Source organism: Thalassophryne amazonica, chromosome 7 (genome assembly GCF_902500255.1).
Source record: "Thalassophryne amazonica chromosome 7, fThaAma1.1, whole genome shotgun sequence".
In the NCBI taxonomy this organism is placed as follows: Eukaryota; Metazoa; Chordata; class Actinopteri; order Batrachoidiformes; family Batrachoididae; genus Thalassophryne; species Thalassophryne amazonica.
The window spans coordinates 36,325,951-36,353,884 of record NC_047109.1 but is presented as its reverse complement, the minus strand read 5'-3'; the positions used below and the strand labels follow the sequence as shown (position 1 = coordinate 36,353,884).

The 27,934-nt window shown below is 40.1% G+C and overlaps 1 protein-coding gene across 1 annotated transcript; it reads left to right on the top strand.

Annotated features, from left to right (window-relative positions):
- The first annotated feature begins 571 nt into the window (after positions 1 to 571).
- LOC117513421 (E3 ubiquitin-protein ligase CBL-like) lies at positions 572 to 27,503 on the top strand. Its single transcript, XM_034173606.1, has 8 exons — positions 572 to 1,640; positions 21,611 to 21,757; positions 21,845 to 22,001; positions 22,425 to 22,546; positions 25,792 to 25,929; positions 26,018 to 26,105; positions 26,251 to 26,382; positions 27,408 to 27,503. Exons 1-8 carry the CDS (start codon positions 1,285 to 1,287, stop codon positions 27,501 to 27,503), a joined length of 1,236 nt encoding a protein of 411 aa, XP_034029497.1. The 5' UTR covers positions 572 to 1,284.
- The last annotated feature ends 431 nt before the right edge of the window (positions 27,504 to 27,934 follow it).

Here is a 27,934-nt window from a genome sequence, read left to right as displayed (position 1 = left end):
TCAGCAACTTCTCAGACAAAGGAATTCCGACGAGGGGCTGGACGACTCCTCCCACAAGGAGTGCTCACAGGCGAATGACGTCACCGACAGGCGTGGAAAAACTCACGCAGGCGCACGAGGGTGCAAGCATGTTTGACGTAAAAACATATGAATGAAATCCATATAGTTTTTGAAAAAAATAAAAAGGACCTATACTTTACGGACAGCCCTCGTATATATATATATATATATATATATATATATATATATATATATATATATATATATATATATAAAACTGACAGACGGGCAGACAGATTGACAGATGCTGATTGCTATAAATCAGATCACTGTAAAAATATATACACTTAAGTGTAAATATCAAGAAAAGAATGTGTTGGAGCTGCTAAAATGTGCCAAACAGGTGTCCCATGTAATTTATCTGTCAATAATATTGCTTTTGTCATGACTTATTGTCATTCTTATTCAAAGTTAAATTTTGACTCATCTCTCTCTCTCTCTCTCTCTCTCTGTCTGCCTCTCTCTCTCTCTGTCGCCTGTGAGCAATAGAGAAAAGAAAGCAAACCTGTTTGTCTTGCTGCAACCAGGAAATCAAAGTGCGCACAGCGGAGAGACCGTGGCATTTCAGGTGGTGAGGCTTTCTTCTGTTCTGTGAGTATATGTGTGTGTCAGCTCTGCTGAACTTGACAAGAGAAAGGAGTGTGACACTGCTATGCTGCTGACGTGAGCGTGGCTGTCAGTGAACTGTGTTAAACTCTCTGCTTATGAGAGCCTTGCAGGGAGCGTGACAGTCTGAGGTGTGGTGGTTTGCAGACACAGTTGCTCTTCTTCTCACCTCTCCTGCCTCTCATGTTCAGTTGTTGCTGTTCTTGAAGCGTGAAGGACTTTTGTGTTTTTGAATTGTTATGAAGGTCTGACTGAGTTAGATCACCGGTGGCTGCTTTGGGAAGAGGTGGTCAGCTTCCAGGATCACACATTCTTAGATAATGTGATGCTGCCTGCTGGATTATTCTATGAACCAAATCTGGATGATCTGTGAGGAGACTAGGATGTATGCTTCACAGATCAAGCTGGGATCTCACAAAAAGGACAGATTATGTAAGGATGAAAACTCAAATGGAACTTGGAACTTTATTCAGTAGCTACTTCAGTTTCTGCTCAATGAAATGTTGACCAGTTACACACTGAACTTTAACTGATATTTAAATTTTTTAATTTTTTGGATCACGTCATTATCATCGACAACACACAACCAGACCTCGTGGCAGAGGCGAAGAGAACACAATGGCGGCAGTAGGTCCAAAGTCCACTTCTCAGCCTCCCACCAGTGGAGATCGGCGGCTGGCAGACAAGGCTCTCCGAAGACTGGAGAAACTCTATGAACTTTGCATGAACCCTCTGCTGGGCCTGAGGAATAACCCACCCTGCCTTCCAGATCTGATTTCTGAGACTGTGATGCTGCTTATAGAGATATGGGAGCCGTACCAAGGATCCAAGGCATCAAACAGTCAGATGCCCCGAGGAGATGAGACCTATTATCTGAGGGTCCATATCAGAAACCTGCTGGACAAAGTGAACAGAGCACTGCTGCTGTTTAAAGAAGGACAAGAGAAGATCTTTGAGGAGACATCCAGCTACAGGTATGGTTGCACATTATCTGTGTGGACAAGAAAGTGGATCACAGTTTTTGTCATGAGGTGTCGACTTTACAGCCTGGTACAAAAAAAAAAGGTTTTCATCTAATCTCTATAGTTAGGTTCTGTAGTCATGATTTGCGGTGAATTTTTATATAACTCGTCAGTTTAGAGCATTTTAAGAAATTAGGTTATGAATAATCAGGGAAGTGATAACTCTAAGTGACAACTAACGTGTGCCAAGTGCAGATGGAACACTGATCTGAATATAACACTGGATAGCTTTTTGGTCCACATGCCATATAAACCGCTGACGCAAACTGGCGGCCATCGTACCACTTGCACGTTATCAGTGGTGGGCACAGTTCCGATAATCCGCTAACTGATAGTTATCGAATATAATGTTTTCATTAACGAATTATCTTTTTAGATAACTTTAAAAAACATTATCGGACTAATTATCTTGCGATAAATTTTTGTCCGATAATTTTTAGCCCGATAACGTGGTAAATAAAGCTGAACAGCTACAAACATTTATAAAATTTAAAATCAGTTGCGCACCTACCTGTTAAATGTTTCGTAGCTGATGTGTAGTTCTACCCTCTGCAAAACAGAGGAGGGCTGCTTCAAAAAGAAAACACTCTATCCTCTGCAGGCAAAGGAGAACTAAAAAAACTAATAAAAAATGTATTTTTTTATGCTTTTCATCACGTTAATAAGAGACTGCATGCATGATACCCTGAAAACTTGCTAAAATAATTAGAACAAATAATCTGTGTCTGCTACGTTTAATCTGCGTGGAATTTAATAAACGCAAACCGAATTTCAGACATATATATATTAGCCTGGAACAAAGAGGACAAACAGTGTTATAAAGGACAATAATCAAGACGTTAAAGAGCAAACTTCACTTTCCCTAGAACGATATGATCAGGAAGCGAGTGTAGCTCACAGCAGCTCCCACTGAAAATAACGGAGAGACAGCCTGTGATTCTCGCATGTTTACATAAAATAAACACAATAACAACATCTATAAACCCAGAGAATATATTCATGAGAGTTTTAGGCACATTATAAAAATAGTTTTATGTTGCGATGTTAATGGTGTTGTGCGTGTGCAGCGGTTAAAGTGCAGCCCGATCAGAGCGTCTCAATGCAGTTCTCAATGTTACTGAGATCTCGCAGCGCGGTGACCTCTCTGAGATTTTGCGGGATTTGAAATGTCAATCCTTGTGCGCCCAAACCATGATGATACACTCTGACCACATCCATTTCTAATGAGGAAATGTATTACACTGTCTCCTGGTTTGTTGGCTAACAGCCAACATTTATGTGTCAAGACAATATTGAGTGCACGTTTTACAAATTGTGGCCACGTTTAAGTAGATCGTGCTCTTGTTTTACTCAAACGATGCTTAAAATGTGTGCACAATATCATAAAACGTGCGCACAATATAATAAAACGTGCGCACAATATAATAAAATAAGCGCACATTCTCTCCACATGCAAAACATTTTGCGATGACACTTCCAGGGCTCCATAAAAAATGCCTGTTTTTACAAATAAAAAAATGGAATATTTTATAAAAGCACATTTATCTGTAAACACCAAGACACGGCACACGGCACATTAATGTGTTGGTTTACATAATGAATGACTGAACCAATCAGTGTTTAGCAGAGGCACATTTTACCCAGAATCCTTTGCGATCTGTCTGTTTGTGTTACAAAACTTCAGAATTAGTGCATTATTCAACATTAAAAGATATATGTTATATTTTAACTTTGTACAAATGAGAGAATTGACATTAATGGAGTTATTCTATCAGTATTCATTTTATTTATACACCAAACCATAAGTCAGTATTGCTTTATTTTCCAAGACCTCCGCCTGACTGGAGTGTTGTGATTGGGTAAAGAGCTGGGCTTTGCAGCTGTGTTTAGCTTGCTTCTGTGCTGCAAATCATGTAATAAACAAGAGCTTCCAGCAGACAGCAGACAGAAATGCTGGCTCTTTGTTTGGGTTTGTTGTTGCTTTTGATGCTACCAGAAGCGATTGTGGTGTTAAAACTCAAATTCATTTTGTTAGTAGTTGCAAATGTACCAGAGACAATACTGGAATTTATCAGTTATCTGTAACTTCTGATACATTTTTGGGTGGTTTATCATTTTATTTTTATCAAGGTAACTTTTCAGTTATCTGATTATCTGTTATCGAAGTTAATTTTTTGGTTATCTGTGCCCACCACTGCACGTTATGCGGACCGCACATAGACGGCTTATTAGAATGTCAACAAATTCAAGGAATAACTGAGCTGATTCTTCACTGCTTTGATATGTTGGCTGTGTGCTTAGGGTCATTGTTCTGCTGAAAGATGAACTGTCACCCCAGTCTGATTTCAAGAGCGCTCTGGAGCAGGTTTCATCCAGGATGTCTCTGTGAATTGCTGCATTCATCTTTCCCTCAGTCCTGACTATTCTCCCAGTTCCTGACACTAAAAAACATTCCCTCCAGCATGATGCTGCCACCACCATGCTTCACTGTAGGGATGGTGCCTGGTTTTCTCCAAACATAACACCTGGTTGTGCTGGTTCCTATTTTCAAGAACAAGGATGATGTGCAGAGCTGCAGTAACTACAGAGGCATAAAGTTGATCAGCCACAGCATGAAGTTATGGGAAAGAGTAGTAGAAGCTAGGCTTAGAAAACAGGTGAAGATCTGTGAGCAGGCAGGAGGCGAAGAGGGAGGCCAAAGAGGAGGTTTATGGATGTGCTGAGAGAGGACATGCAGGTGGTTGGTGTGACAGAGGAAGATACAGAGGACAGGGTGAGATGGAACCGATTGATCTGCTGTGGCGACCCCTAACGGGAACAGCCGAAAGACAAAGAAGAAGTCTGCCCGAGCCTGATACGCAAGAAGTTTGCCAGCTTTATCTCCAGATTTGAAAAAGTTCTGTTTTGTTTTTATTAGCTGAATTTTAGCCGCTGCAGTAGTGGACAAATTTAAGCTAGCCTGAAGTTTTACATGCTCTGTGTATAGATTAGAATTATGGATCAGAAGCATATCTAGAGTCAATATCTTTAATTTTCTCCAACAAGTCTGTGGTGGAAGAGTGTTCTTTTTCCTTGAATTTGAAACAAAACTTATAAGCTGCCCTCTCGTATGCCTTAGAAGTCTCCCATAAAGTTGCTCTAGACACTTCTGGGGAATCATTCAGCTCAAAAAACAGCAATATTTGGGATCTCAAGAATTTAACATAATCATCCTTTATCAGCAGGCTAGAGTTAAATCTCCATTGTTTAAGAAAATTGCATTGGGTATCCAAAGCCACATAAAAAAAAAAAAAACTGGAGCATGATCCGATATTGCTATAGCATGATAATCACATGCTTTGATTTTAGAGAGTAACCTAATATCAGTAAGAAAAAAATCAATCAGTGTAAAAGAATGATGTGGATGGGAGAAGAAGGAGAATGCTTTAGTGTTAGGATTCCCATGTCGCCATGGGTCCACAATTCCTAAGTGAGTTTTACAAAAATCTAGAATTTTAGCAGATTTGCTCAGGGGAAATGCCTTAGGAGAGGACCTATCCAACAAAGCGTCCTGAAACAGATTAAAATAGCCCCCTATGATAAGATAATATTTTTCCAAATTGGGTAAGGAAGTAAAAAATTTGGATATAAACAATTCATCATCCCAATTTGGCCCATACACACTGGCCAATGTCACAAGAGAACCCTGCAAGTTACCTGAAACAATTATGAACCGGCCATCCTTATCTGCAATCACAGTGTTGTTCAAACAAAATGTTTTTACGTATAAGTACAGCCGTACCTCTAGCCTTAGCATTAAATTTAGAATGATACACGTTACTAACCCAATTTCTCTTAAGTCGCACAATTTCTTTATTACGAAGATGTGTATATTCTTAAATCATTTTATTGATACATCAACAAGCAATTGCCAGTAAATGTAAAAGGATTGTTGCTGCTGACCACGTTAGCGGGAAATGTATGCAGTGCTGTTTGTAGTACCTACATTATTCCAGTGCACCAAGCTGTGAAGTAGTACCAGTCTGGGCTTCAGAAGTAATTTGTGATTGGCTATTGTACCGTCAAAGGGAAATTATAGATTCTCATCTGCTTCATGCTGTGGCATCTGGGGATAAGAAGTGGTGCCATTGGACCTCAGGACTTGAATAGGGCACATTAGTGGACCATATCTTGGATTTTAGAATGCAAAATTACTGAAAATCAAATTTTACTGGAAATTCTTTCTTCAGAGTGTATGCTTTGCAAAGGATACAAACACTCAATGGATATTTTCCTCTTTAACCAGCACCCATCACAAAAATAATTTAAATAGTTTAATTGTTTTTAGTATTTTTGCTGACAAACGGACATAAAAATAACAAATACACAGTAAGATGACACTTTCTTCTAGTTTGAAAAAGATCTGAACTCACCAAGGTCAAACAACACACGAGCTTTGCAACATTATTATATTTCTTCCAAAACAGAAACACATAGTGGTCTACTACAGTTTCGAAGAGTGGTTAAATTTGGGTGGGGAAGGTTACAGAGCAGTTTTTGCCCTACCCATGTTTCCACAACCAACGGCTAAAGTGGAGTCGTTCAGAGGCAAACAGAACAGAGTGTGGTTGTACTCTGTGAGGTGTCTGTGTGTAACGGTGTGAATGTGAAAAAGAAGCTGTAACACTGGTAAGAGCTGTTGCCTGTAGTGAGATGTAACTGAGTAAAGAAGTGACAAAGCAAAGAATTTAAGGTCAGGACCAAAATGGACAGAACACCTATTTACCTAAAATACACAAAACTATCAGAGTAAAAATTTAATTGATTCCACAGTTTAAAATACATTTCTGCAGACACATTGCTCTGTGCACACCTGATCCTGTCATATTTTATAAGGTGAGTAGATCCTGATTTGTACTTGGTTGGGACACTGGTTAGGAACTAGTGGTGTGCGATACTGCAAAATTTCACATTGATCCAATACAGGTAAATACAGGCCGATACTGATACTTTTTAAAATTATTAAGCTGGATGCATCATCAAATTGCTAAATCTGATTGATTTTTTTATGCCCTTTAAGTGTTTTGCGATTTTTCCTTTGAATTGTTAATAAGCTAACAACCCAGGACAGAATTTGGGCAAAGATTAGGAAATAGAAAATACCTTACTATCATAATAAGTGTTTTTGTTCAGAAACAGTAGAAAAGTAATAAAACAATTTTCTCCATGCATTGTCATGTCTGGATTTTTTCATAAATAAACAAAGTGCACAAAATTATCACTCAAGAGCAAATAAAAACAAATTTGTTTTTTCAGGCCTGTCCGGGAACCATCACCTTATCGTGCTGGAGAACTTTGTGTGCCCTTATGAAACTGAGAGATGTGCTGTCTGGAGCCTTTGTGCTCCTAAATCAAATCAAATCAAATCAATTTTATTTATATAGCACCAAATCACAACAAACAGTTGCCCCAAGGCGCTTTATATTGTAAGGCAAAAGCCATACAATAATTACAGAAAAACCCCAACGATCAAAGCGACCCCATGTAAGCAAGCACTTGGCGACAGTGGGAAGGAAAAACTCCTTTTTAACAGGAAGAAACCTCCAGCAGAACCAGGCTCAGGGAGGGGCAGTCTTCTGCTGGGACTGGTTGGGGCTGAGGGGAGAGAATCAGGAAAAAGACATGCTGTGGAGGGGAGCAGAGATCAATCACTAATGATTACATGCAGAGTGGTGCATACAGAGCAAAAAGAGAAAGAAACACTCAGTGCATCATGGGAACCCCCCAGCAGTCTAAGTCTATAGCAGCATAACAAAGGGATGGTTCAGGGTCACCTGATCCAGCCCTAACTATAAGCTTTAGCAAAAAGGAAAGTTTTAAGCCTAATCTTAAAAGTAGAGAGGGTGTCTGTCTCCCTGATCTGAATTGGGAGCTGGTTCCACAGGAGAGGAGCCTGAAAGCTGAAGGCTCTGCCTCCCATTCTACTCTTAAAAACCCTAGGAACTACAAGTAAGCCTGCAGTCTGAGAGCAAAGCGCTCTATTGGGGTGATATGGTACTATGAGGTCCCTAAGATAAGATGGGACCTGATTATTCAAAACCTTATAAGTAAGAAGAAGAATTTTAAATTCTATTCTAGAATTACAGGAAGCCAATGAAGAGAGGCCAATATGGGTGAAATATGCTTTCTCCTTCTAGTCCCTGTTAGCACTCTAGCTGCAGCATTTTGAATTAACTGAAGGCTTTTCAGGGAACTTTTAGGACAACCTGATAATAATGAATTACAATAGTCCAGCCTAGAGGAAATAAATGCATGAATTAGTTTTTCAGCATCACTCTGAGACAAGACCTTTCTAATTTTAGAGATATTGTGCAAATGCAAAAAGCAGTCCTACATATTTGCTTAATATGGGCATTGAAGGACATATCCTGATCAAAAATGACTCCAAGATTTCTCACAGTATTACTAGAGGTCAGGGTAATGCCATCCAGAGTAAGGATCTGGTTAGACACCATGTATCTAAGATGTGTGGGGCCAAGTACAATAACTTCACTTTTATCTGAATTTAAAAGCAGGAAATTAGAGGTCATCCATGTGCGGATGGGAGTGACATGTTTAGCCGCATGTTCTCCCTGAATTGCTGTCTGTCTGAGTGGTGTCCAAAAAATGAGGTGGGCTTCATAGATAATTGGCAAAGCTTCTGGGGAAAACCTGGTCTTGTTAGGAGAGACGGCATCCATCCCACTTTGGATGGAGCAGCTCTCATTTCTAGAAATCTGGCCAATTTTCTTAAATCCTCCAAACCGTGACTATCCAGGGTTGGGACCAGGAAGCAGAGTTGTAGTCTTACACACCTCTCTGCAGCTTCTCTCCCCCTGCCATCCCCTCATTACCCCATCTCCGTAGAGACGGTGCCTGCTCCCAGACCACCAAAAACCAGTAAAAATCTATTTAAGCATAAAAATTCAAAAAGAAAAAATAATATAGCACCTTCAACTGCACCACAGACTAAAACAGTTAAATGTGGTCTATTAAACATTAGGTCTCTCTCTTCTAAGTCCCTGTTAGTAAATGATATAATAATTTATCAACATATTGATTTATTCTGCCTTACAGAAACCTGGTTACAGCAGGATGAATATGTTAGTTTAAATGAGTCAACACCCCCGAGTCACACTAACTACCAGAATGCTCGTAGCACGGGCCGAGGCGGAGGATTAGCAGCAATCTTCCATTCCAGTTTATTAATTAATCAAAAACCCAGACAGAGCTTTAATTCATTTGAAAGCTTGACTCTTAGTCTTGTCCATCCAAATTGGAAGTCCCAAAAACCAGTTTTATTTGTTATTATCTATCGTCCACCTGGTCGTTACTGTGAGTTTCTCTGTGAATTTTCAGACCTTTTGTCTGACTTAGTGCTTAGCTCAGATAAGATAATTATAGTGGCCGATTTTAACATTCACACAGATGCTGAGAATGACAGCCTCAACACTGCATTTAATCTATTATTAGACTCAATTGGCTTTGCTCAAAATGTAAATGAGTTCACCCACCACTTTAATCATATCTTAGATCTTGTTCTGACTTATGGTATGGAAACTGAAGACTTAACAGTATTCCCTGAAAAATCCCTTCTGTCTGATCATTTCTTAATAACATTTACATTTACTCTGATGGACTACCCAGCAGTGGGGAATAAGTTTCATTACACTAGAAGTCTTTCAGAAAGCGCTGTAACTAGGTTTAAGGATTTGATTCCTTCTTTATGTTCTCTAATGCCATATACCAACACAGTGCAGAGTAGCTACCTAAACTCTGTGAGTGAGATAGATTATCTCGTCAATAGTTTTACATCCTCATTGAAGACAACTTTGGATGCTGTAGCTCCTCTGAAAAAGAGAACCTTAAATCAGAAGTGCCTGACTCTGTGGTATAACTCACAAACTCGCAGGTTAAAGCAGATAACCCGTAGTAAGTTGGAGAGGAAATGGCGTCTCACTAATTTAGAAGATCTTCACTTAGCCTTGAAAAAGAGTCTGTTGCTCTATAAAAAAAGCCCTCCGTAAAGCTAGGACATCTTACTACTCATCACTAATTGAAGAAAAAAAGAATAACCCCAGGTTTCTTTTCAGCACTGTAGCCAGGCTGACAAAGGGTCAGAGCTCTATTGAGCCGAGTATTCCTTTAACTTTAACTAGTAATGACTTCATGACTTTCTTTGCTAATAAAATTTTAGCTATTAGAGAAAAAATTACTCATAACCATCCCAAAGACATATCGTTATCTTTGGCTGCTTTCAGTGATGCCGGTATTTGGTTAGACTCTTTCTCTCCGATTGTTCTGTCTGAGTTATTTTCATTAGTTACTTCCTCCAAACCATCAACATGTCTATTAGACCCCATTCCTACCAGGCTGCTCAAGGAAGCCCTACCATTAATTAATGCTTCGATCTTAAATATGATCAATCTATCTTTATTAGTTGGCTATGTACCACAGGCTTTTAAGGTGGCAGTAATTAAACCATTACTTAAAAAGTCATCACTTGGCCCAGCTATCTTAGCTAATTATAGGCCAATCTCCAACCTTCCTTTTCTCTCAAAAATTCTTGAAAGGGTAGTTGTAAAACAGCTAACTGATCATCTGCAGAGGAATGGTCTATTTGAAGAGTTCCAGTCAGGTTTTAGAATTCATCATAGTACAGAAACAGCATTAGTGAAGGTTACAAATGATCTTCTTATGGCCTCAGACAGTGGACTCATCTCTGTGCTTGTTCTGTTAGACCTCAGTGCTGCTTTTGATACTGTTGACCATAAAATTTTATTACAGAGATTAGAGCATGCCATAGGTATTAAAGGCACTGCGCTGCGGTGGTTTGAATCATATTTATCTAATAGATTACAATATGTTCATGTAAATGGGGAATCTTCTTCACAGACTAAGGTTAATTATGGAGTTCCACAAGGTTCTGTGCTAGGACCAATTTTATTCACTTTATACATGTTTCCCTTAGGCAGTATTATTAGACAGCATTGCTTAAATTTTCATTGTTACGCATATGATACCCAGCTTTATCTATCCATGAAGCCAGAGGACACACACCAATTAGCTAAACTGCAGGAATGTCTTTCAAACATAAATACATGGATCAAATCAAATCAATTTTATTTATATAGCGCCAAATCACAACAAACAGTTGCCCCAAGGCGCTTTATATTGTAAGGCAAGGCCATACAATAATTACGGAAAAAACCCCAACGGTCAAAACGACCCCCTGTGAGCAAGCACTTGGCGACAGTGGGAAGGAAAAACTCCCTTTTAACAGGAAGAAACCTCCAGCAGAACCAGGCTCAGGGAGGGGCAGTCTTCTGCTGGGACTGGTTGGGGCTGAGGGAGAGAACCAGGAAAAAGACATGCTGTGGAGGGGAGCAGAGATCAATCACTAATGATTAAATGCAGAGTGGTGCATACAGAGCAAAAAGAGAAAGAAACACTCAGTGCATCATGGGAACCCCCCAGCAGTCTAAGTCTATAGCAGTATAACTAAAGGATGGTTCAGGGTCACCTGATCCAGCCACCTAACAGCCCTTATTTTTTCTTTTTGAATTTTTATGCTTAAATAGATTTTTACTGGTTTTTGGTGGTCTGGGAGCAGGCACCGTCTCTACGGAGATGGGGTAATGAGGGGATGGCAGGGGGAGAGAAGCTGCAGAGAGGTGTGTAAGACTACAACTCTGCTTCCTGGTCCCAACCCTGGATAGTCACGGTTTGGAGGATTTAAGAAAATTGGCCAGATTTCTAGAAATGAGAGCTGCTCCATCCAAAGTGGGATGGATGCCGTCTCTCCTAACAAGACCAGGTTTTCCCCAGAAGCTTTGCCAATTATCTATGAAGCCCACCTCATTTTTTGGACACCACTCAGACAGCCAGCAATTCAGGGAGAACATACGGTTAAACATGTCACTCCCATCCGCACATGGATCACCTCTAATTTCCTGCTTTTAAACTCAGATAAAACTGAAGTTATTGTACTTGGCCCCACAAATCTTAGAAACATGGTGTCTAACCAGATCCTTACTCTGGATGGCATTACCCTGACCTCTAGTAATACTGTGAGAAATCTTGGAGTCATTTTTGATCAGGATATGTCATTCAATGCACATATTAAAGAAATATGTAGGACTGCTTTTTTGCATTTGCGCAATATCTCTAAAATTAGAAAGGTCTTGTCTCAGAGTGATGCTGAAAAACTAATTCATGCATTTATTTCCTCTAGGCTGGACTATTGTAATTCATTATTATCAGGTTGTCCTAAAAGTTCCCTGAAAAGCCTTCAGTTAATTCAAAATGCTGCAGCTAGAGTACTGACAGGGACTAGAAGGAGAGAGCATATCTCACCCATATTGGCCTCTCTTCATTGGCTTCCTGTTAATTCTAGAATAGAATTTCAAATTCTTATTCTTACTTCTAAGGTTTTGAATAATCAGGTCCCATCTTATCTTAGGGACCTCATAGTACCATATCACCCCAATAGAGCGCTTCGCTCTCAGACTGCAGGCTTACTTGTAGTTCCTAGGGTTTGTAAGAGTAGAATGGGAGGCAGAGCCTTCAGCTTTCAGGCTCCTCTCCTTAAAAATTTCCTTTTTGCTAAAGCTTATAGTTAGGGCTGGATCAGGTGACCCTGAACCATCCTTTAGTTATACTGCTATAGACTTAGACTGCTGGGGGGTTCCCATGATGCACTGAGTGTTTCTTTCTCTTTTTGCTCTGTATGCACCACTCTGCATTTAATCATTAGTGATTGATCTCTGCTCCCCTCCACAGCATGTCTTTTTCCTGGTTCTCTCCCTCAGCCCCAACCAGTCCCAGCAGAAGACTGCCCCTCCCTGAGCCTGGTTCTGCTGGAGGTTTCTTCCTGTTAAAAGGGAGTTTTTCCTTCCCACTGTCGCCAAGTGCTTGCTCACAGGGGGTCGTTTTGACCGTTGGGGTTTTTTCCGTAATTATTGTATGGCCTTGCCTTACAATATAAAGCGCCTTGGGGCAACTGTTTGTTGTGATTTGGCGCTATATAAATAAAATTGATTTGATTTGATCCATGTATTTATGTCTGAAAGACATTCCTGCAGTTTAACTAATTGGTGTGTGTCCTCCAGCTTCATGGATAGATAAAGCTGGGTATCATCTGCGTAACAATGAAAATTTAAGCAATGCTTTCTAATAATACTGCCTAAGGGAAGCATGTATAAAGTGAATAAAATTGGTCCTAGCACAGAACCTTGTGGAACTCCATAATTAACCTTAGTCTGTGAATAAGACTCCCCATTTACATGAACAAATTGTAATCTATTAGATAAATATGATTCAAACCACTGCAGCACAGTGCCTTTAATACCTATGGCATGCTCTAATCTCTGTAATAAAATTTTATGGTCAACAGTATCAAAAGCAGCACTGAGGTCTAACAGGACAAGCACAGAGATGAGTCCACTGTCTGAGGCCATAAGAAGATCATTTGAAACCTTCACTAATGCTGTTTCTGTACTATGATGAATTCTAAAACCTGACTGAAACTCTTCAAATAGACCATTCCTCTGCAGATGATCAGTTAGCTGTTTTACAACTACCCTTTCAAGAATTTTTGAGAGAAAAGGAAGGCTGGAGATTGGCCTATAATTAGCTAAGATAGCTGGGTCAAGTGATGGCTTTTTAAGTAATGGTTTAATTACTGCCACCTTAAAAGCCTGTGGTACATAGCCAACTAATAAAGATAGATTGATCATATTTAAGATCGAAGCATTAATTAATGGTAGGGCTTCCTTGAGCAGCCTGGTAGGAATGGGGTCTAGTAGACATGTTGATGGTTTGGAGGAAGTAACTAATGAAAATAACTCAGACAGAACAATCGGAGAGAAAGAGTCTAACCAAATACCAGCATTACTGAAAGCAGCCAAAGATAACGATATGTCTTTGGGATGGTTATGAGTAATTTTTTCTCTAATAGTTAAAATTTTATTAGCAAAGAAAGTCATGTAGTCATTACTAGTTAAAGTTAAATCCTCCTAGTAGAGTCTGTCATGGCAAATTGGTCTCAGGTGAGGGGCCAGACTAAGAATGGTTCACAATGACACCATGACAAAACGAGGAAAAGGAAATGTGAGTTCTGCTATGTTGGTGTTTACCCCTTTAGATGAGAGAGTCGCCTCCCTGCTTCTTCAGGTGGAAGTGGGGGAACAGCACTTTGAGTATTCAGCCTTCTTGGAGTCCCTAAATGGAGTCCTGTATGGGGCTCTGGTGGGGGACTCCATTGTTGTGCTGTGGGACTTCAACACACATGTGGGCAATGACAGACAGAGATACCTGGAGAGGTGTGATTGGGAGGAACAGCCTCCCTGATCTAAACCCGAATGGTTGTTTGTTATTGAACTTCTGTGCTAGTCACAGACTGTCCATAACAAACACCATGTTCGAACATAAGAATCCTCATAAGTGTACATGGTACCAGAGCACCCTAGGCCAAAGGTCGATGATCGATTTTGTGATCGTATCATCTCATCTACGGCTGCATGTTCTGGACACTCAGTGAAGAGCTGTCAACTGATCACCATTTGGTGGTGAGTTGGATCAGAAGGTGGGGGAGGACTTTGGACACACCTGGTAAGCCCAAACAGATAGTGTTGGTGAATGGGGAACATCTGGAGGAGCCCACTGTCTGACAGATCTTCAACTCACACCTCTGACTGAGATTTTCTAGCATCCCTGTGGAGGTTTGGGGTATTGAATGAATGAATGAAAACTGTTTATTTCGAACATTTGATACAACAACAATTACAAGATAGATCAGTAAAGACAACAACAAAAAAGTTCCTACTGTGTACCCAACATGTCCGAAAAGGGGTAGGGTGAAGCATCAGCTTATTTATCCCTACCCCTTCTTCCCCACAACCAGTAATACCCTTTGCCACATATACACATAGATTCCTACACACCTAAACCGATATCAATATATATATATATACATATATATACACATACACATACATATATACATACACACATCAACATACATACACATATATACACATATACATATATACACATATACATACACAAACATAAATATACACCTACACATACCTACTTACATACAAAATACTATATATTTACAAGCCGAAGCAAAAAACAAAAACACCCTAACCCTCATTACCCTTCCTCCTCCCTATACCCAGAAAAAAACATATTTTTGTACCGCTGTTTGAACTGGTTCATGCTTGGACATTGTTTGAGCCCCACTCCCAATCTGTTCCACATCCTCACCCCACAGACAGAAATACAGAAACCTTTTAATGTTGTTCGTGCCCACTGATGCTTTAAATTAAATTTCCCCCTCAGACTGTAATCCCCTGATCTGTTAAAAAACATATTTTTAATATTTGCTGGAAGTAAATTGTTTATTGCTTTATACACAATTTGTACTGTTTGAAAATGAACCAAGTCTGTGAATTTTAAGAATTTGGATTGTAAAAATAGTGGATTTGTATGATCTCTATAGCCAGTATTATGAATAATTCTTATAGCTCTTTTCTGCATTACTGATAGTGATTGTGTTGTACCTTTATAAGTATTACCCCATACCTCTGCACAGTACTGTAAATATGGTAAAACCAGTGAGCAGTAAAGAATGCGGAGTGAGTTGTGGTCCAGAATATGTTTCGCTTTGTTTAGGACTGAAATGCTTCTTGACAGTTTACTTTGTATATGTTTTATATGAGTCTTCCAGTTTATCTTATCATCTATTATCACCCCCAGAAACTTATTTTCATGTACCCTTTCAATATCTACCCCCTCGACTTGTAACTGAACCTGTATGTCTGTATTACAATAGCCAAATAACATGTATTTTGTTTTACTTAAGTTTAATGATAATTTGTTTCTGTCAAACCATATTTTCAATTTTCCCATTTCTATACTGATCCTCCTCAGTAACTCCTGCAAATCCCACCCTGAACAAAAAATGCTTGTGTCATCTGCAAATAATACTAATTTTAATATTTTGGAAACATTGACAATATCATTTATATAAATTAGAAACAGTTTTGGACCCAATACTGACCCCTGTGGGACGCCACAAGCACTGTCCAAGCATGATGATGTATATTCCCCCAACTTCACAAACTGTTTTCTGTTACTTAAGTAGCTTCTCACCCAGTGCAACACCAACCCCTAATCCCATACTGTTCACGTTTATTGATTAATATGTCATGATTGATTGTATCAAAAGCCTTTTTAAGGTTTATAAATATTCCAACTGAATGTAATTTGTGGTTTATGGCGTTTGTAATCTCAACTGATTCTATTAATGCAAGTGATGTTGAACTATGTGCTCTGAATCCATATTGACTATCAGTAAGTAATTTATGTTTATTTATGAATTTGTCTAATCTATTATTGAATAACTTTTCTAATAATTTGGAAAATTGTGGAAGCAAAGAAACAGGTCTATAATTTGTGAAGTGGTGTCTATCCCCAGTCTTATACAGCGGCACAACCTTAGCTATTTTCATTTGATTGGGAAATTTACCGGTTTGAAATGATAAGTTACAGATGTATGTTAATGGTTCTACAATCCATTCAATGACCTGTTTTACCACCACCATATCAATTTCATTTAAATCGGTAGATGTTTTATATTTACAATTATTCACAATGTCTATAATTTCATTTCCATCCACTGCTGTGAGGAACATTGAACAGGGATTTCTTTCTATGAGATTATTATCCCAATCCTCAGGTTGGGAATCGGGAATTTTTTCTGCCAAGCTTGGTCCAATATTTACAAAAAAATTATTAAAACCGTTGACTACCTCATCCTTATTTTCCTTCTTGACATTATTATCAATGAAATACTGAGGGTAACTCTGTTTTTTATTACCATTTTTGATAATGCTATTTAATATATCCCATATTCCTTTAATATTGTTTTTGTTATTATATAATATGTTACTATAATATTCCTTCCTACATACCCGTATAATATTAGTTAATCTATTTTTGTATTTCTTATATCTATTTTCTGCCTCTTTAGTCTTTAGTTTTATGAATTCTCTATACAGTGTATTTTTCTTATTACATGCATTTCGTAACCCTTTCGTCATCCATGGTCGAGCTTGGATTTTTTGTTTTCTGTAGTCTTGTTTAATTGGACAATTTTTATCATATAATGATGTAAATATTTGTAAAAAAGTTTCATATGCACTATCAACATCACTTTCACTGTATACCTTTTCCCAGTTTTGCTCCTGTAAATCCTTCTTTAGTGTGTTCATGTTTTCCTCTGTCCGCACTCGCCTGTATTTTATTTTCTTTTCTCCTCTGGCTGATTCCGCCGATGGTTTCTATTATAAACGGTGAAAACTGGTAGATGATCACTAATGTCATTGATTAATAATCCACTCACAGTGTTATTCTCAATATCATTGCTGAATATATTATCAATTAAGGTGGCACTATGGGATGTAATTCCGCTTGGCCTGGTGATTTTTGGATATAAACTCATACTGTACATTATACTGATAAATTCATCTGTTATTTTATGCTTATTTGGATTGAGCAGATCAATATTTAAGTCACCACAAATGAACACAGTTTTTTGATTAGTTTTTGAGAACATTTTTTCCATACAGTCAGTGAATGTTTCAATACTAGATCCTGGTGCTCTATATATACAGCTGACTAATACATTTTTGCTTTTTTCTTCACATATTTCAATAGTTATACATTCTAATAAGTTATCAATCACAGTTGTCATATTGTCTACTATTTTATAATCCATGTTCTTATCCACATACACAGCCACTCCTCCTCCACTCTTATTTTTTCTGTTTACACAATTAAATTCATATCCATCCAGTTCAAAATCCATTCCTTTATCTTCATTGATCCATGTTTCTGATATAGCAATTATGTTAAATATTTTTTTAAACTGACTTAAATATTCTTTAATGTTGTTAAAGTTTGCATATAGACTTCTGCTGTTGAAATGGATTATTGATAATTTGTTATCCGTTTTAATGATCCGATTAAACTGTTCATCTGTATAATAGCAACAACTGTCATTGATATTTGAGAAGAAATTATTGTCCGGGTCTATATCGTGCTCCAAGTCCAGTATATTGTGGTCTGTGTATTTAAATGTTCTCAGTTCTACTTTTCCATGATCAGCAATCCTTTGAGTTATATCCTTCTTGTCTCCAGATGTAGATGAGTAGGTAGTAGATGAATAGGTTCCTCTGGTCTGTGTCATGGTGTTGTGATGTGTTTGTGTCCTCATACCTTATTGGTCATATTTGTCCAGATCCTCGCTTTAAGAAACACTATTGTTCATATTTGTCCAGCTCCTCGATGTTCCTTATTGCCATGACTTTTGCTTGTTCTGGTGATCCGTTCAGTTTGATGAATATTTTACAGTTTGAAGTCCATGTGTGCTGGATTTTTCCCTGTTTCTTCAAGAAGCGTGCTTTCCTGGCGATGTCGGCATTCCGTTTGGTGAGATGTTCATTGATGAATACATTTGTCCCTTTCAGTTTTCTTCCTTCTTTTAACAGTGCTGTTTTGTGTTTTCTGTTGATGAATCTCATGATGACGGTTCGTTTATCACCGTCATTTCTCCGGGGCAGAGGGTGGCACGCTTCAATGTTATTTAAATCCATTTCTATACCTTTAGATAGGAGGAAATCAGCAACCTGTTTTTCCACAGAGCTGACCTCCTGTTCACTGGGCTCCCCTCCGCTCTCATCTGTTACCGCCCGTGCGTAGGACCGTGGTTTGATATGAAGACCTGTGATGATGACGTCGTTAATTCTGGTGTACTGCTCCAATTCAGCCACTCTATTTTCCAGCTGCACCAGATGCCGGTCTTTCTCGGCATTCTGGAGCCGTAATGCCTTCACCTCCTCCACCAGATCCATGATTGATTTCTGTTGCTGCTTCACAACAGAAATCTCCTCTGATAAAAAGTCCAGAGATTTTTTAATATCGTCACCTTCCTCCGCTGTCAGAACCTTCTTAGGCCCCATGGTCGGCTTATTGAGCAGCTTGTCGATCGCCGATGTTAACAGCCTGCGTTGTTTGTCACCGGGATGGATCTGCACTGCGCTGGTGCCGCGCGGCCTCGGTGTTTCCGCGCTGATGGATCCGCGGTGGCTGCACGAGGCCTCGGGGAAGCGGCACTCGTGACGCGCGGCTCTAATGACGCAGCGCGCGGCCTCAGTGAATTCACCACGTTGGGCCTCGGACGTTGTTGCTGTCCAGTCGCGGGGCTAAGTTGCCGGTTGAGGTGGTATTCCCACTGTCCGGGTTGGCAAACACCGGCGTGGCAGATGGCAACTACAAACACCACCTCTGAAAACTCAGGTACAAACTTTTTGCAGCTCGCTCTGACGACACGCAGCTCTGACTGACTGTGATTGAACCAGAATGGGCAATGTTCAAAGCTTCCATTGCTGAAGCTGCAGCGGTGAGCTGTGGCCTGAAGGTCTTAGGTGTCTCACGGGGCACCAACCCTTGAACACCATGGTGGACACCGGTGGTCAGGGACACCATCCAACTGAAGAAGGAGTCCTTCTGCGATATGTTTTCTTGGAGGACCCCGGTGGCAGTTGTAAGGTACCGACAGGCCCAAAGGGTGGTAGCCTCTGTTGTGGGGAGGCAAAGCAGCGGGTTTGGGAAGAGTTTGGCGTAATCATGGAGAAGGACTTTCGGTCAGCACCTTCTGGCAGACAGTGAGGCACCTCAGGAGGGAAAAACAGGGAACCATCCAAGCTGTCCACAGTAAGGATGGGACTCTGTTGACGAAAACTGAGGATGTAATCTAGCACTGGAAGGAACACTTTGAGGAACTCCCGCATCACACCAGAACTCCCTCTATTACTAGGGGCACAGCTGTAAACTGATGGGAGATCATCATCAATTTCCCTGGTGGAAGTCACTGAGGTAGTCACACAACTCTGCAGTGGCAAAGCCCTGGGGGTTGATGAGATCCGTCCAGAAATGCTGAAGGCTCTGGGTGTGGAGGGACAGTCATGGATGAGACTTCTCTTCAACATTGCGTTGAGGTCTGGGACAGTGCCAAAGGAGTGGCAAACTGGGGTGCTGGTCCCCATATTTAAAAACGGGGACCAGACAGTGTGTGTCAATTACATGGGCATCAGACTACTCAGCCTCTCTGGTAAAGTCTACTCCCAAGTGCTGGAAATGAGGTTTCGGCCAATAGTTGAACCTCTGATTGAAGAAGAACAATGCAGGTTTTGTCTTGGTCATGCAACAACTGACCAGCTCTTCACTCTCACAAGGATCCTGGAGAGCGCCTGGAAGTATGCTCATCCAGTCTACATGTGTTTTGTGGACTTGGAGAAGTCGTACCATTGGGTATCCTGGGAGATGCTGTGGGAAGTGCTGTGGGAGTAGAAAGTGAGGGGGCCATCCAGTCTCTGTACTCAGAAAGCAAGAGCTGTGTTCAGGTTCTTAGCAGTAAGTCAGACTTGTTTAAGGTGGGGGTTGGCCTCCGCCAGGGCTGCGCCTTGTCACCAATCCTGTATGTGATCCTGTTGGTTTCATTGGTCCATGACCTCCAGCACTCACTGGATTGGTTCGCAGCTGAGTGTGAAGCAGCTGGGATGAAGATCAGCACCTCTAAATCTGAGGCCATGGTTCTCTACAGAAAACCGTTGGATTGCCTGTTCCGGGTTGAGAATATGGTCTTGCCACAAGTGAAGGAGTTCATGCACCTCGGGGTCTCGTTCATGAGTGAGGGGACGATGGAGTGTGAGCACTTCTTTTCTCCTTTATTTCTCCCCCTCCGAGGTTGAAATTCTAAATTCTTCCCAGACTACTTGAATTTTGATCATATTGTCAGTATTGTGTTATGAATTCCTTATCTAAATGCTACAGAATAAAATTATAGTTGTGCCAAAGAAAATTCTTTTCATAACGTAACTCTTTAAAAAAAATCCCAGGGGCACTATACCTTTAAAATAATTAGTGCAGAGCTGAATAATATAGTGAAAAATGTATTAGTGGGAAAATTGACATTGTTCTTTTCAGAAAAGCCAAAGTATATTTTTTAAAAAGACTGACATGAAAAACATCAGTGTTGTGTAAACGGCTAGCCTGCAGTGACACACTGCCCAATGGAACCATTTGTGGTTTTTGCACACAACCAAGCAAAAAAACAGCATCCTGTTTGCTCACTGGACTACAAATGCATGTGCATGTGAGTGCAACAATCTGTGGAAAGTATCAGCACTACTGCAAACAAAGGAAAGTGGTACATCATCATATCTGCCATAGATTTCCACATCTGAGTCACTGATTTTATTTCTATCGTGTGTGTTTTTTTTAACCCAGCTTTGTTGTGCAAAATCTGCTTTTGCTGGACTTTCACATTTAATCATTTTGGATATTCAAGTCAAATGCCCTCAAATGCCCACAATAATGTGTGTGCATGTAGAAACTCCCCTAGTATGGGCAAATTTATGACCTAATTTGCTTCATTTTAGACATACGGTATGTCACAGAAGCTCATATCTGAGCTCTCATTTACTATGAAAGCCTGAACAGTCTTACATAGGACAGACTGATCCTTTCTGTGTGATCTGCTTATGTGAAGTGGTGACAAAGCATCGAAGGTAACTGTAACCTTAGCCCATTGTTCAAAAATAACTTTAACCTAGCTCTATCCACTTGTGCTATTTTTGGTTTGAGGTAAACATGTGCTTCCTGTGCAGTAATCAAAACAGTATCACTTTCAGAGATCACTACCACTGAAGTAGGTAGGTCGGTTGTGAGGTTGAAGAGATCTGATAAAACATTAAGATTTGGCAGACTTGAATAGTGTTGTTAGACTGTGTGCTATCACAGACTTAAATGTCTTATTTGTCTTTCATTCCCAGGAGGAACTTGACTAAACTGTCCTTACTATTCAGCCACATGCTGTGGGAGCTGAAAGCTCTGTTTCCCGAGGGAAGATTTCATGGTGACACTTACAGGGTGACCAAGTCAGAGGCTGAGGAGTTTTGGAGACATTCATTTGGCAACAAGTGAGTATGGAGACATATTGAGGACTTTGTGGATTGTCTGATACTGAAACAGTTTATAATGTGGGATTATTTATGTTCTTCTGACAGGTGCATTGTGCAGTGGACTACTTTCAAACAGCAGCTAAAAAGCGTCCATGCATTTGAAGAAGGGATGGAATCAATGGCTCTGAAGTCAACAATAGATCTCACCTGCAATGACCATATCTCCATCTTTGAGTTTGATATCTTCATTAGACTGTTTCAGGTGATTATGGCTTAGTTTAGTATAATTTTTACAAAGAAACATCTCATTAAAATGTTCTGATTTTCTTCTCTCCTCTTTTCACCTGCAGAGCAGGTAGCACAGTTACCAATATGTAGGTTTGGGTTCAGTTCCTACTTATGCTACCTGTCTGTGTCCCAGTTAACCCAGCTGTAAAGGGGTAGCAGCCTTGTCGTAGACTCTCACCTGCTTTTCCCTATGGAATCCAGGCCTTGGGACATATATAGAACTTAATTCTTCTTTTTTAGCCTCGAAGATCACTTATTCTGAACTGGAACTAGTTCACAGTGGACAGTTCACCCAGGTGTAAATGGGTACCAGCCTTGTCATAGACTCTCATCTGTTTTACACTATGGAATCGGGGCCCCAGGACTTATATAGAACTTACTTCTTTTTGTTTTTTAGCCTTGGATGTCACTTATTCGGAACTGGAACCAGTTAGCGGTGACCCATCCAGGGTACATGGCCTTCCTTACCTATGACCAGGTTGAAGGTCGTCTGAAACACTACCTGCACAGACCTGGAAGGTAAGAACGGGAACAGAAAGTCGATGCTACTAATTAGCCACACAGAAAACTAATATCTGTTTCATAGTCTCCTCAAACTTATGAATCACTCTGGACAGAGTTGTGTTTGATATACACCAGAGCCAAATCAACAGACATTCTATCATCACATTCCCTTCATCTTTTCCAACTCTCCCTGCTGCATCTATTGTTAATTAACTATGTCAGGTGTGCTCAACCTATCAAGGGCAAGGAAATACCATATTAATTTACCATATTCATTAATCAGCTATGGTTGGAGCAGGTACATGGAAAAATTGTAGGGCATGTGATCTCCAGGACCAAAGTTGCTGATTTCTGTGGTAGAATAATCATTATGAGAAGTTCAAAGTAGGGATGCACCAATCCACATTATTCACTTCCAATCTAATCCTGATACCTGACTTTGAATATCTGTCAATACCGATACTACACTGATACCAGAGCTCTGTTTGCTTTAATATTATTATCATTATTGTTCATTTTCTATGAGGATATTTTATATCCCCAGTTGTAGAGCTTCATGATGAAGTGGTATAGAGGAGGTTTTTCTTAAACAGAAGACCTGAAAGTTCAGCTACAATTTGCCAGAAGGTACATTTAAGATGCAAGCCCAGATTTGATATTTTGGTGAAAGAATTAAGTACTTTTATTTATTTGACAGTTCTGGGCACTACTCATGAATCCTTATTCCACAAAGAGCTATAAAATTCTAAGAGATGTTGGCAGACTCTTTGCTGATTTTACACTGAATGACTTCTCACCGGACAGGCCTGTCAAGTTGCTTTAGAAGGGTTGTTGCTAATCACAGGGACTTGGTGACCACTGAAGGTCACAGTTGCTTGTTTTGACAAACCACAAACTATTTGTAAGAGGTGCGTGCAAAAAGTACGAAACCTTATTTTATCCCACGGAAACAAATGAAGCATGGGAGTTGTTATTTTATTCAAGAGCACCAAACCAAAGAGTGAACCCATCTACTGCACCTCCTTCAGATTTTAACATGAGGGAATGACTTGAGGCAGAGACTTTTGACAGAGAATTTGGGCATGTAGAAAGCTCATTCAGGCTTTCCTGGCCAAACACATCACTCCTGTAATTGGTCAGACTTCTTACTCTCCTAATATGGCTGTCTCTGATTTTTGGCAGTTAAAAATGACACTAAAAGGGACTTGATTTGAGTCATAACAAGACTTCATGCAGAATGTGACGGCCTAGCTGGACACTGTTCTGACAGACGACTTTCCGAAATGCTTCTATCAATGGTACAACTGCTGTGAGAAGTGTGTGTGAGAGAGAAGGGATCCTGAAGAATCACAGGAGTAGTGTATCATATGTCATTTTTGTCATCATTTCGGTTACAGAAGCATTAATAGGCTTTGTTAGTGGAGAAGATGTGAACCCTTATAGCTGTGTGTCTGCTTTGGATACAGAGTGAAAATTGTCCTTCAAGAATTTCTTATTCTTATAATATAGAGTAATTTGTACACTTTGGTATTTGGCACTTTTTTGGTTTTAGACAGTGTTCCAGTCTGAGATCTTCCAGATCTTTAATTAATCATTTTTTACCATTAATATATTGTCAGGATACTAAAATCAATGTTCCCTTGCCTGGTAACAGCAGGGGCTGTGTTTTTCTCCAGATAAAACATGGAGTTGCATCAGTAATGGCATCCGGTGTAAAACTTGAGCCACATGCCAATGCGGATCTAACTGTATCCATTGTGGCTACCCCGAACAGCCAATAAGACAACAATATTATTTATTCTCTTTTGATGCAAGTAGTGGCAGTCTTTGTGGCCAACAGACATTGATTATGGAAGTGAAAACGAACTGACAAGCAAGCACATGATGTGGGTGAAGTTACAAGTAACTTCACCCACAATAATTATCTAAATATTTTTTCTGGTTTATCCTGGGTGGGAGGCAGGGGTTTCCCTCTGGGTCAACACAGCAGATCTGAGATAGATCCACATGTTGATTGTCATTCCTGATGTAACCCCAGATGCTAAAGAATGCTGCACAAATGGCCTTCAACTTTGCGAAGCAACCACACTAAATGCTTAAAATATAACTTTGACTATGCTCCTAATTCCCATTATGCATGTGACGATAACATTATTTCCTGCAGTAACTTTAAAACCTGATATACACTGAATGGATCTGATGCTTCAAAGTTAACCTACATTTAATCAGTTTATTGTCATTATTTGCTCTTTTAATCATAACTTTTATTTCATAAGTTATCACATTAACACTCACTTTTCTATCAATTGGCTTCCTGCATTTTATAGCGCACCTACAGAAACCTTTGCCAAAACCTCAGATTTTTGATGAGGACACTGATCTCTGATTGTGCCTTTTATCACAGCCTTATTTTCCATCAAACATTAGAGCTAAAAAGCTTTAAATCATTTTGTTTGTTTTAAAGAAGTGTGTCAAATTAAATGCAGCATCCTTAAATTCTATTAGTTAAAAGAAGAGAGAGGGCAGTTTAAAGAACTGTACTTTATAATGTTTACTGCTGTACTGTAGTTTCAACTTGGATGTTTAGAATTTATAACGCAAGTAGAGCCAATTAAAAGACAAAGCTAAAATAATAAAAGGGACAAAGTAATTTTGAATTCACTCATGACTGAACTATTGAACATCAGTGCTCAAGGTGTCACCCCCCGAAAAAAATCGGTCCACCCTGCCTTCACTGCACATGCATCATTTTGCGGTGTCAGCAGCAATTCACTGATTATCACCTCGTTTCTGCTTCAAACTACACTCCAGTCATCATCTATCTCAGCGACAGATATCTGAAGCTTTTGTACAACAATCATTTGCACATAAATTCAACATTATTTCATCATAAAAGACAGGGGACTGATCAGAGTGCCACAGCAGCACGTCTGAGTCATTCGTGCTGCTCTGCCTATATCATTTCAAAGCGTCAGTAGCGATTCGCAGTTTATTGCCTTGTTTCTACTTAAAACTGTCTTTACAATGATTTAAGAGGTTTTACTTTGTCATCTGATGCTTAATAATCACATTATTCCCTTTGATCACTTTGGGTATAGAGAATCAAACCCAGAGTCAGTCTCAGACGCATGCGCAGTGAAGGCAGGGCGGACCGGTTTTTAGAGGGAGTCGTTCGGTTGGCGACAAAGGTTCTGTTTATGTCAGTCTTGATGTTGTGTCTTATAAATGTGAAGCCCACAGATCATCTCTCTCCTTCTCAGCTATATATACCGTCTGAGCTGCACGAGGATGGGCCAGTGGGCCATTGGCCATGTGACCACGGACGGTGCTGTTGTGCAGACTATTCCACAGAATACACCTCTCTACCTGGCACTCATTCAGGGATTCAAGGAAGGCTGGTTCGGACAAACACACACAAACACAGGCCTGTCTTGTATTTAGCCTTTGAGTGCGTTTACTCATGCCGACCGTGTGTTATGCCTGCAGCTACTTGTACCCAGATGGCCGCGATGTGAACCCTGACCTGACGAGCCTGTGTGAACCTTCCCAGAGGGGTAAAGTCAAAGTCACAGAGGTAACACACACCTTCTTCAATTTTGCAGCAGGCTGCAGGCAGAATTCTAAAGTCATACTGAGACAAACTATGTCACATCCTCATGTTTGTTCCACTGTTTTGTGTCTTTATTTCTATGTCTTCCTGTCTCACCTCCATCCAACAGGAGCAGTATGAGCTCTACTGTGATATCGGCAGTACTTTCCAGCTGTGCAAGATCTGTGCAGAGAGGGATAAGGACACTCGTATCCAACCCTGTGGACATCTCCTGTGCCAACCCTGCCTCTCCGGATGGCAGGTATATTCCTCCAAATCCCCAGTCATAATATTTGCAGCTTCATTAAAACCGCATCATCTATGCAGCCACTCATACATGAAACTGAGAGGAACTTTCACTGTAAAAGGAGAGATTGTCCCATCAGAGTGACACACTCGTGTTTCAAACCAGTGGTTTTTGCATCTCAGGCCAGCCACTCTTTACAGGAATGTAACAGAAACAGGACATGCTTGCAGGTTTGTGCATCAAAAACACAAAGTGCATAAATAAACCCGCTCACTATGCAGCTTATATAACACCCACAGGGATACACAAGCACTATCTGAAACATCTGAGGGTGAAGCAACATGGTATCTAGGTTCATTTTCATTCAGTTCTTTTCTGGCATGGCCAAAACATCAGTCAAAGTTCAATATCCCAGCATGGCTTGCAGTATTTGGCGTGGTCAGATAGGAGCATGCATTTGGACAAATACACATTACATCAGGTATGACAGTCTGATGGTCCAAGACCTCAATGTACAGTCAAGATGTTATTCAGTCCACAGTATAGAAACTTATTTGTCAACAAAGAGAGGCTTAAAAAAATCACTCAAACTGCAAAATCTACTTATTAAAAAAAAACAGGAATTAACAATTAAACTGCAAAAATAGAAGCTCATTAACTGAATAAGCAAAGGCACTCTTTAACATAACACGAGTGGCTTTGGACAAATCCTCGGCTGTATATAACAAACGTATGTAGTAGTGTTGTAACGGATCATAGTTAATCCATGAACTGTAAAGATCCCCCCACCCTGTACACATACACACACAGACAGTTTGGCATGTATGTGGATTGCAAATTGATAGCAAAATTTACAGAAGTGGAATTAAATGTCATGGTGACTTTTTAAAGTGATAGCACTGTTAGCCTCAATCCAGTTGTGGTAAAATCAAAGTCTGACTGCAGGGTAAAGCAGCTGCATGTGCACAACGTGAAGTCACAAACTCAACCTGTTAAAAACAGCCTTGTGCTCTCCTTGCTTCATTCTCAGCACTCTTCAGGATCCAAAAACTGACAGAATCTCTCAAAAAATTAAAGGAGTTGAGGGCAAAGTGTCCGTCATCTCTTCCCTGTGCAGCAGTGAACCCACTGACTGACCCAAGCATTGCACTCAAAGTGGTGTGTAGCTGGGCTTGCCAAAAGTCGACAGCTCCAAAAAATAATGAGTATTTCTTATTTTTTCTGAACATATGCTATGCAGGACCACATGGGCTTCTCCTTGGCTTTGCCCAAATGGTGGAGTTTGCAGCATTGAGGCATTTCCATGATGTATTATACCCATACCAACCCAGTCTCATGGCATGTTGTGATTCAGTAGTACGAAATATACATTAATCTATTGGTTCATGATATTATCACAAAAAGTGCCTCATTTTTGTCACGGCAGCACAAATTAATTCTAATTTATTCCGTTATGGCTGCAAGAAATTAAAAGTGAAGCGGGGGGGTGGGGGGGGGTGGGGGGTGGTGGTGGTGGTGTGGTGGTTATGGTTAAGGTTGGGGTTGGGGGTAGGAGTAAGGTTAGTAA